This window comes from Cupressus sempervirens, chromosome 3 (genome assembly GCF_028749045.1).
Source record: "Cupressus sempervirens isolate cs-2001-9-10 chromosome 3, ASM2874904v1, whole genome shotgun sequence".
In the NCBI taxonomy this organism is placed as follows: Eukaryota; Viridiplantae; Streptophyta; class Pinopsida; order Cupressales; family Cupressaceae; genus Cupressus; species Cupressus sempervirens.
Genome location: NC_143120.1, coordinates 607,215,863 through 607,227,314, shown reverse-complemented (window position 1 = coordinate 607,227,314; position 11,452 = coordinate 607,215,863). Strand labels below are relative to the sequence as shown.

General features: G+C 34.0%; 1 protein-coding gene across 7 annotated transcripts; it reads right to left on the bottom strand.

Annotated features, from left to right (window-relative positions):
- Positions 1-2,254: 2,254 nt before the first annotated feature.
- On the bottom strand, positions 2,255-10,797 carry LOC149568138 (uncharacterized). 7 transcript variants are annotated; one of them, XM_089821139.1, is made up of 4 exons: positions 10,659-10,797; positions 10,282-10,350; positions 10,123-10,193; positions 2,255-4,805 (listed from the first exon to the last, which is right to left on the bottom strand). In XM_089821139.1, the coding sequence occupies exons 1-4, from the start codon at positions 10,750-10,752 to the stop codon at positions 4,464-4,466; spliced, it is 576 nt and encodes a 191-aa protein (XP_089677265.1). In that variant the 5' UTR covers positions 10,753-10,797; the 3' UTR covers positions 2,255-4,463. The 7 variants fall into 7 exon arrangements, with proteins under 7 accessions (XP_089677265.1, XP_089677263.1, XP_089677261.1 ...); XM_089821137.1 differs by lacking the exon at positions 10,659-10,797 and having other exon boundaries at positions 10,282-10,647; XM_089821135.1 differs by lacking the exon at positions 10,659-10,797 and adding an exon at positions 10,449-10,647 and having other exon boundaries at positions 10,123-10,350.
- Between the last annotated feature and the right edge of the window lie 655 nt (positions 10,798-11,452).

Genomic DNA, 11,452 nt, shown 5'->3' with positions numbered 1-11,452 from the left:
ATCTATCAGCTTTGTCACCTCAAGGAGGTTGAGACTGAGTCTCACTTTATCTTTTGTTGTCCTATGAATCACTATGAGATCAAGGGGAGATTCTACTATATCTTCAAAGAGTGTCAACCTCTTCCCTCATTTTTCAAATATATTGACTAGCGTTGTCTTGCACTCTACCTTCTGGAGACCATGTGGCTTCGTGAGCACATTATATAGCTCCAACTTTGCTTGACACCAACTCCTATGCAGCTCATCACCTCCTTTTTCAGTCCTATGGTTCCTGCCCGAGGATCAAAGCGATCTCTCTACACTATCTCAATTCATACCAAATCTGTGAGACCTCGTAGGGATCACACTTAGCAGCGTCTCTCTACTACTACTACTACTCTTTGCAGACCTTAGAGGCAACCTTCCAGAGCCCCTAATTTCTCTAATGCACACCTTTCCATTCTAGACTACTTCTCGCCTATGAAGAGTTCTTAGTTGTTGCTCATCCTCTTCCTTTTCTTGGTTCTCTTGTTTTTGCTTTCACGCTCTTTTTGCAGACACCATTGGGTGCTCCCCTTGTTGGCATTTTCCCTTGTACTATTTCCAGTCATTTAGACCCTCGTTGGTCTCCTATTGGACATTAATAAATTTATCTTAGATGAAGGAAAGGAAACCCAAATTGCCAAGGTCCAAGTCCAAGTTGTCTCTGACTAATCCTTTTGAGGCAGTTTCATTTTATTTTTTTCCCTTTAGAAATCATCTAAAAGAATTCAAAACACTCAATAAGAACACCTATTTTGGAAATCTTTACTAGAAAAGTTATGTGTTTTTAGTTGGTGGTGCTAAACATATAGTTGACTTAGCATTTGAAGCTTATGTGATGATCTTGGAATTCTATTGGTAATTTGATTTTGTTGCACTTAACTTTGTAAGGAAAAGAAAAATAGAAGGATTAGAAAGGCATAAATGGTGTTTATGGGTCTGCCCAATGTAGGAACCAAATGAACAGATTATTAGTGGATGGTTTAAACATCATACATTAAGACTTAATCTTAGTTGAAAGTGTTAAATAGTTAAAATTGACTTGCTTTACCATACTTGAATTTTTTCTTAGTGTGTGATGTTCAAGGATGGTGTTGCCCCATTGACATTGCAACAAGCTTGATCTTGATAAATATTGATCTCTTTCATCATTTCTTTATCTAAGAAACCCTCCTCCTAGTAGAAGGGGGCTTTGTTGTAGAATTATACAGTGGACAAGTTGCCCGCATTGGATGGGGAAGTCCTCTTAAATGGTATTGTTATTCATCAGCGTAGGTTGATGCAATTGTCCATGACTATGGTCATGTTGATTTTGTGGCCAACTACATGTTGTTGATGTGGTCCCTCCTATGGTTGGCTTTGTCTATGGTGTTTTAGTTGCTACTATCACTAAATAGATCTCAATTAATGCTATTGGTTCTTTCCAACATGGCGTTGAAAAGCCCATTTTGGAGTCTATCAAAAAAATTATTGGTGTTGGCCTTGGAAAAATTGGCTCTTTGGAGGGTGGATTCGGTGCTAATGGACTTGTTACTGTTGGCCTTGTCATGTATGGTGTTGATTATGCTAGTTCTAACTATTTGATTGGTTCATTGTCCTGGCAATCTATGGTTGTCACAATTGAAGAGGGATGGATTATAGCTAAAGGAAAAAATTCAAAGAAGTTTCCCTCACATGTTTCTCCCAATTCCCACAAGTTGGGAGTTAAGGAGAACTCCTAATATTTTTGACTTTTTCTTTTTGAAGGGTGATCATTTTTTTAAGGATTTATATTTTCCTTGATCATTGGTATGTCTTGGTGGGGATTGTGTGATGTGGGGCACTCCATTTTCTATCTATCTTATGTTTTGTCTCAGTCTTATTTTTTCAAGATGAGCATATTGTATATCTTTTAGGTTAGTTTGTAGGTTGTTTAGTTTTTCTCTTGCTTTGTATTTAGGTTTCAAGGCTCCTTCAAAACCTACTTTCTTAATAAAAAAACAGACAGAGAGACACTATATATGTTACAACTGAAGGTCTCTTCAATTTCCCAAAATATGACTCTTTATTTTCAAAGAAAATCTTTGCATTTCCATGCTTCAACGCATGTTGTATGACACACACCTTAATATTTAATATTACAATTTATCATAAATGTCCTTTTCAATGAAGGTGAACATAACAATATTAAAGCCTAGAGATAAAGATCTCTATCGCATCTACAATCTCCAACAAGTACAACTGATACAATGAAGTACATCCAAATAAACAACTTTTTTTCACGTCTTAGTGCTTGTAATGATAAACCAAATACAACCCATCATCCCATAAGGACCTCAAGATACAATTACATATTACATATATGCATAGACATGACATTTTAATAGAAAGTCTCCAAGAGATAAGAATAAGAATGACACAACTACAACAATGGAACATCCAACATTGGTGCAAATATTTAGAGGGCCCCAATGGTAAGAGACTCACTACCTCCCAACCTTGTGGTAACCTAATCAAACTAACTCTCATCATACTGGGAGATAACATACGATCCACACACAAATATCAAATCACAAAACCATTCCTAGGTAACGGATCTTGAAATCTCTCTCTCTACCTAAAGGGTACCACAACTATTGATAAAGAAAAGATAACAAATGTCAAAACAACAACCAACCAAAACCAAAGCCACATACCAACTCCAACCAAGTAAACAAACCAATGAAGAAAAACCAATAAAAGAATACCAACTTCCAAGTCAAAATTCCCATCACCAAAAGAATAATAACCAATGCTTAAATGCTAACAACCAACAAGTACTTGTTTTAGAGATTGAGCAATAGGCTGAGATCCCTGAAATGGATGCATTTATTTGTCAATTTAGAGGCTTTTGGCCCTCTCTCAAGGGGCTCCATGCTTGGATATATGAGCATTGGGATCCACATCTTACTAATTTTTTCCAAATCTTTCCTCTAGTAGAAGGTTTTTTTATTGTCAAATTCGATAATGTGGAGGGTAGGAGAATCATTCTATATGATCATTTCTTCATATGGAAAAACTATGTCCCTTTGATGGTTAAAAATTTGCATAAGGATTTTAATCCTACCACTAAGTCTTTTAGCAAAATGACTATCTGGATACGTCTTCCTAATCGCCTTCTTCATCTTTGGCATGATTTTGTTCTTGAGGAAGTTGGAGGGGCATTAGGTGATTTCTTAATGGTGGATTTGGATTCCTTTGATATATTGCATTATACTTATGCATGGAATCTTGTTGATATTGATGTGTTTAAAAGATTTCCAACATAGATTAAACTTTGTAGTCCTATTGCCTCTTAAATCCAATCTTTAGATTATGAAGGTCTTTCATTTAGGTGCAAAAAATGCTTTAAAACTGGGCATGTTGCGGCAAAGTGTGAGTCTAAAAAAAATCTAAGATTCCCTCCACATGGTGGAATGGGGCTTTGCGGTAGCATTATACAATAGTCAAAAAGCTTGCACCTGTTGTGGAAGTCCCCTCAGATGCTACTAAAGTTGATCAACATCATGAAGGTGATACTAACCCTTCTCTTGATCATTTTTTGGATGTTGGTTTTGGTCTGAAGGATGTTGTTCTTCAGATCTCTCCTATGGCTAGCTCTTTTCATGGAGCTTCTAGTGTTACTTTGGCTTTCGTTGTTGATAAGCTAAAGATTGGTGTTGTTGGTTTAGTCCAACATAGTATTGTCAAGTTTGTTTTCCCTATAAGTGATTACTATAAAAGCAATGAGGTTCTCGTGGGAAAGATTAATGATGTTGGCCCTATCGATAATGGTTTTGGGAAGGGAGAATCTATCAGCTTTCTCTCCCTTGGTACCACTATTGGCCTTAATGGTGTTGGTTATACTAGTTTAGTCAACTCCATTGATTCACTGGCCTGGCACTCTATGGTGGCTAAGATTGAAGAGGGAGGGATTAAGGTTTAAGGAAAACGTTCAAAGAAATTTCACTCATTCATTGGGTATTTCTCCTAACTCCCACAAAAGGGAGTTAAGGGGAAATCTTAAATCTAGAGTAAATTAATTATTTACTCTAACAGCCTCCTCCCCCCGTGCAAAAGATGAACAATGTAGAAAAAACAAGGAAACTATAATGTTGAAAGCAAAAATGGGTCTCGACAACATGGCTTGATGTGGTACCCAACATAACCAAATCTCTAAAAAATGGAGAAATAGGGAAAACCTACTCCAAAAAGAGATGGAAGAAGCTTAAAAATAGAAAAGAAGGAAGGGCTCATCAATGAGACCCCCAAGGACAACTTCCTTCACCCCAAGTTTAGAACCTAGTTGAAGATACCACGGGGATGCAAACGATTTAGTGAAGTTGTCTACAACCTGCTTAGCAGTGGGAATGTACTCAAAGCTAAGAGTCATCCTGAATTAAATGCATGATGAAGTGCATGTGAAGCTTAATGTGCTTTGTCCTCTAATGCTCAATTGGGTTGCGAGAAATGTGTATAGCACTCTGATTGTCAAACCAAAGAAAGGTGAAACTATCAAGAGGAAATCCAAACTCTATCATCAACTCTCGAAGCCATAAAACCTCCTGACTAGCTAGCACAACTACCCTGTATTCTGCCTCTGTAGATGATAATGCATGAGCATGCTTGTAGATAGGACCATGTGATAGGACTAGAACCAAGATAGAAAACAAAGTTAGAAGTAGACCTCTGATCATCAATATCACCAACCCAATCTGAGTTTGTATAACCAAAGGATTTGATAGGAACAAATCCACAGATCCAGTAGAACACATGCATGCAAGGACCTGTCACAAAGAAGAAAAAGATAAGAGAAGGCAAGACTTTAGCTCTGAAAATATACAAGAATATATTATCAAACTGAAAGAATGAATGAAAATACAATAAATCAATCCTAATAAAGGAGATCATAAAACCCTAAAAGGGAAACCCTAAGAGGTAAATAACATTTAATTATTAAATGAAAATGCATGTGCATAAAGTGAAATCTTAAGTAGGGAGTAAATGTAATTTAATAAATTAAATTAAATTATTCTTTTACTCTAACATGAAACATCATATAAATTCAATTTATTTAACATAAAAATCATAAAATAAATATAATTTAATAAACTAATATTACATTATATAAAATATTATTCTAACAATCCAAGTTATAACCAATAAAACAATCTAAGGATAAGACTTAACCTACATATTTGGGAGTATCATCACATGGTCAAACTACTTAAGCTACCTTGGATTGGTCTCTCAGTAAATCACAAACCCTCAAGCATTGAGTTGCCCTAGACTACTCACTTTGGACCTTGGACCCTCAACACACCCCATCTAGAACCAGAATACCCTCTCATAAAGATGAGGAATACCATTCATACCTCTCACTAGATATCATCACATTCTAAGAGTGAGTATAATTATAGATAATCATTTATTAAAATCATTGGTGTTGCTTCAAGATTAGATCGTGTATAATTTTTGTGTCACACTCTAATCCAACAGTAGGATGAGATTGGAAGCATAAAGAGAATGAAAATGGTTTGGTTGCAGATTTAATATAATAAAAAGAAAGAGAAGGGGGGTAGGTATGTTGCACAAAGTAAGAGGGAAGGTCAAGAGGAACTATTTGAGTTCAAGATGAAACAAAAGGAAAAACTAATAGAAAAGAATAACAATAAAATTAAAGGTGTACGCAAAGGAAAAAGTAAAATAATAAATTTGAACAATTAAAATCAAACAAATAAATCTAGAATGCAATACATGAGAACAAACAAATATAATTCCACACACTATATAGCAAGGAAATAAAAATACAAGAAAGCAACTAAAAAAATGAAAAATAGAAGATAATTATAATTATAACCATAAATAAGAATATACCACTTGAAAGGAAACAATAATTTCAACTAAACTAACAAAGAAAGCAAGTCTTTAAAAAACAAAAGGATGAAAGTAAAAAACTAAAACTAAAACCTAAAAAGATTTAAATAAATGATGAGAAGAAAAACAATCAAATCAAGAAGATAAAAATACTAAAGAATAATAATAAAGAAAGAGAGAAAAAATAACAAAGGATATAAAATATAATGATAATAATAATAATAAAATAAAGAAACATAATAATAATAAAAGAATTAAGAATCAAGAAATGAAAACTAATAAAACTTGAAAGTAAAATAACAATACTAAAAAGTGTTAATGAATTAAGAGTAGATATAAAGAACACTAAAAATAACCTACAAAATCATAAAATCAAAAGAATATATAGAGGCTTTGTTGGGGCTAGTAGAAAGGAGACAAGAAAGCACAACCCGACAAAAGGAGAATGCAAGAAGAGCCAAGGAGAGAAGAGCAAAGATATAGAGGGCTTATTAGTCTTGAGAGCTGTAAGATCAATAAAGGGATTGATAGTGGTTTTTGATACATGAAAATAAATATACCACTACATACTTAAGCCCCATTCTATATTATAATTTACTATATTACTGTGATTTAATAATCAAATGAAACATCATATAAATTCAATTTATTTAATACATCACATTTGTACATAGGTTTTTTACTTAAACCTATAATTTTGTGAAAAAATATTATGATTTAATATTGTCTTCTATGAGAATGTTCATCCTTTCTTGTTTATAGGCTATCATGATGACATTTTAGTGTTGAAAAATTCTAAGAGTGAGTATAATTGTAGATTATCATTTATTAAAATTATTGGTATTGCTTCAAGATTAGATCGTGTATAATTTTTGTGTCACACTCTAATCCAACAGTAGGATGACACTGGAAGCATAAAGAAAATGAAAATGGTTTGGTTACAAATCTAATATAATAAAAAGAAAGAGAAGGGGGTAGGGATGTTACACAAAGTAAGAGGGAAGGTCAAGCGGAACTATTTGAGTTCAAGAAGAAACAAAAGGAAAAACTAATAGAAAAGAATGACAACAATAAAATTAAAGGTGTATGCAAAGGAAAAAGTAAAATGATAAATTTGAACAATTAAAATCAAACAAAGAAATCTAGAATGCAATACTTAAGGACAAACAAATATAATTCCACACACTTTATAGCAAGGAAATAAAAATACAAGAAAGCAACTAAAAAAATTGAAAAATGGAAGATAATTATAATTATAACCATAAATAAGAATATACCACTTGAAAGGAAACAGTCTAAACTAACAAAGAAAGCAGGCCCTTAAAAAACAAAAGGATGAAAATAAAAAACTAAAACTAAAACCTAAAAAGATTTAAATAAATGATGAAGAGAAAATCAGTCAAATCAAGAAGATAAAAATAATAAAGAAAGAAATAGAAAAAATAACATAGGATATAAAATATAATGATAATAATAATAATAGAATAACTGTAAGATCAATAAAGGGATTGACAGTGGTTTTTGATACATGAAAATAAATATTGCCACTACATACTTGAGCCCCATTCTTTATTATAATTTACTATATTACTGTGATTTTATAATCAAATGAAGCATCATATAAATTCAATTTATTTAACATAAAAATTATAAAATATCTATAATTTAATAAACTAATATTAAATTCTACAAAATGTTATTCAAATAATCTGAATTACAACCAATAAATGAACATGATTTATCCAAAACATATAACCAAAAATATTGGAACAATCAATTAACTAGTTCCAATAAATATATATGCATAAGAAGCATTAGCAAAACCCTGATTGCATTTGATACAAAGGAAAATCCCAAAGTACCACAAGATGACCCCGAACAGAACAACAGAATGTAATGGTGATTCAATACAATGCAAGGTTCATGAAAACATATTTTCATTAACTAAAGGACTTTTGCTTATATAATGAACAAGAAATGCTTTTGTTGCAACCAGTCACAACTTCAAGCAAGTAGCTTGACTTCTGGAGCTGGACTCCAATCTGGAACAGAGTTTGTTGATTCCATCTTGTGAGATCAAAACAAAATAGCACCTTCAATATTGTTAGATATTAAACTCAAGCAACACCTTTGCTAACCTCAGAAATAACTGAAGGAAGACTGCTTTTTGTACCTTTTTATTTGTGTGTATCTGAGCTTCACAGATGGGAGATGTAGGGACATTAATTTTGAGAACAGTTAATCAGCCAATTTAAAACGGAATTTTAAATAGTAAATACAATGTAATCAATTTACAATAATAATTCTTCCCTTCAGTATTTGTGTAAGTTTTTGGCAATCTTAAAATAACCAATAAATGGTACAGATTATCCGGTCTTGAAAGAAGAGGACACACCCAGAATTTATCCCTCCCAAGTCCCAAAATCCAGGGTAAGTCCAAAACATTGTCTAAACCTTTGCGACTCTGAAAATTTTTTTTTTAATAGGATAATACACAGCAGCCTTTAATTGTACTTTTCTTATTTCTTCAAGATTCTATAGGTTTGTGAAGTTAGGATGTGTGAATGCTGATGCTCTTCCCTTACTCTTCAAGTCGGGAATCTTAAAAACTTCCATGGACTACCCTAAATAGACTACGTACCACTCTGTGCAAATACAAAAGAAATTATAGAAAAACATATTCCAAAATTGAAAACTCAATTGAAAGGCAAGCTCAGCCCACTGGATTCCCTATTTTGACCCTGGTCAAGATCCACAAACTGACACATTACTACTTGAGGTACTAGGCTGAAATATTTCCCTAAAAAAATTAGTGCAAAATGAATTCAAAAAGAAGAAAATATGATAAACATGATCCTTGCTGACAGTACTCGTTAAATTACTGTCTGCAACCGACTTTGGAATCAAAATTTTATTGCTTCCAGTTAACAATTATTTCCTGGTAAGTATCCGACCCGAGCAGAGTTCTTTCAACCTGCCAAGGCAAGATTTCAAAGAAGACCAAAAATGTAGAGGTCACTTAGTTAAATGTAAGCTTAGGTAAATGTTTCGTGGGCTTTGAGACAAACACAAAATAGCAAGTGCCAGCTACCAATTCCTTTTAACCTTTTGGAGCAGATTCTATGTAAATAAGCCTTGTAAAATTCTGCCAGGGAGACTCCCATGGCCTTGAGAGGTAATCTCGACATCAATGTGCCACAACAATTATGGTTCATTTCAACTTCATCCTATCATCCCTTCAGAAATGAACAACAGTAACACAATATACCGCAAGAATCCATAACCATACAAAGATGAGACTACTTCCACCCAATACACATTAACTTTAAGCATGGATTTGCATGCTTGACAGTCACTTGGGTATAACATGGTTGAATTGGGGTAGGGATCAAAGTCTGTCGCTGGGTTGAAATGAATTTTTTTAATGCCAAACTACAGGTATGATGAACCAGACCGCAGTAACAGACTCAAAACTATTTTGTCAAAAATATCAGCAGTTGGAGAGTCAAAAGATTGTATGTAAGAAAATATAAACAATCTGCTGATGGAACCACCAATAGTATAGCAGTTTTCCAAGTCCTAAAGACCAACAATGAATCTACTCAGGTCATGCCTGGTAAGCACAATTAATCAGACCATGATTTATTGAAAGCTTCAAGCGACAAAATATTATAACATTTAATGAACCATAGATAAAGAGGCGCTGACATATCCCTGGCTGTATCTTAAAGAAAAACCACAAATACCCACTTGAGATCAAACTGGTCCAGAACTTACATAATATGAAAAATAAAGGATTTTACAATTCATTTGAAATGTAAATTTTTGTTTCAAGATTTGACTGTGTATTTTTTTTAGCATCAATGTTTCTAATCACACTCTGTGATCTATGGTCAGAATGAGAGAATGCGCGAATAGTAACTCTGTAAGAATGGTAACTCTGTGATCCATCAGATGGGAGAATGTAAGAATAGTGAAATATCACTATTCTTACATTCTCTCATCCTGATAATGGATCATAGAATGTGATCCAAAATATTGATATCACTATTCTCTTATTTTCTCATTCTGACGATAGATCAAAAAATGTGATCTAAAACATTGATACTAAAAAACATACACAAGCAAATCCAGAAACAAAGAACTTTTAAAAAATAATGCAAATTTTTCAAAAACATATTCAATATCTCACAAATTTAATGAAGGTCTGTTTATTTCAAATCTTACCCTGGTCTGACAAACTCCGTTCAAGCTTCGATTCCAGCCCCAAAGGCAGACTTGCTTGCTTAGAGTTGGGACTGGTCGCAACAAGAGCATTCGTCTTAACAAAGATAAACAAGCTGTAACCCCTGAGTAAAAAATACAGTAAAAACTGAAAGATCCAACCTCGAATTCCACTAATCTCACAGAGACGTGTTGGAAACAAATGCATCCAAACTTTTTGAGCAGAACGTCCTGAATTTAATGCCAGCGAGTTAGAGTAACACCAACCTAGGTTAAAAAAGACAAAGGCATACGTTTTAACAGGAAACATTGAAAGGGAATATACACACATTGGAAGTGGGATATACATTGAAATCGAAATAGAAATATGTTGCCAAATCAATCTGAATGGAATATAAATTGAAGACGTATATCCCAAATAGATGGAAGAGTCTAGAGGACAAGCAATGGCGGCCGTCGCCAATGCTATTGGAAGTACTTTTTATTATATAATATGCAGGCATAGGCGGAGGTATATAAATCTGAACAGGGATAAATACCTTGGCCATAGGCATATACTCTGGCATATCCCATCTCAACGGGGCCACCAGACGCTAATTGATGGATAAAGCAACAAGAAATTGACCAAATCATAGCCCGTCAATTCTTTATTGGGCGGGATTTGATAAGGGTGAGTGTCCGCACCTGTTTGCCGGGGCAGATCTGGAATCCGTCACTTTCTTGCGAAGCTAGGGTTTCAAGGGGGTCTGCGCCATTTCTACTACAAGCGGGACCCTGCGGTTCTCTCCCTCTAGGGCTTTGGTAGGATAGACTGTTGTGCTGAAATTGAAAGGTAGAACAGCTAAAAACAGTAATATTTGAGGAATAAAAGAGGGTTTCAAGGGGCAGGCATTGGTACTGGTCAGATGGGCTGTGGCAAGCAGAGAACAGGCAGATCCTTCAAACAAATATTTATTATCATAGACTTAGAAATTTAAAATGTTTTAATGAATTTTATTAAAAAAATTTACACTTCTACTTGTGGTGGAAAGTATATTCTACTTATCAATTGATAAGATTGGGGGATATATAATGAATGGTTGATAAAGCACAATACTTATTGAAGGTTTTACAAATGAGATTGCAAGAAAACTAAACCTTAGAGGATACTTTGTGGTTAAGTGCACTTGAGATTGAGTAGTATTGAGAAGGGTGACTTCCTAAGAAGTCGATGTGCTTCACCATTGTGAGCATCACCTAAATGCAGTGAATGTCCATTCAATGACATGAGAGATGATTTATTGTGAACCTCTACTCATGGAACATGGGTCAATGAGTTTGACTCAACTATTGA

Excerpts from the sequence above, each read along its gene's own strand:
- LOC149568138 (XM_089821135.1), bottom strand. The coding sequence starts at position 10,622 with ATGCCTGCATATTATATAATAAAAAGTACTTCCAATAGCATTGGCGAC. Across the intron at positions 10,351-10,448 it reads ATGTATATCCCACTTCCAAT|GACGTTCTGCTCAAAAAGTT; the intron begins GTGTGTATATTC and ends CATTAAATTCAG. Across the intron at positions 4,806-10,122 it reads ACGGAGTTTGTCAGACCAGG|GTCCTTGCATGCATGTGTTC; the intron begins GTAAGATTTGAA and ends TCTTTGTGACAG.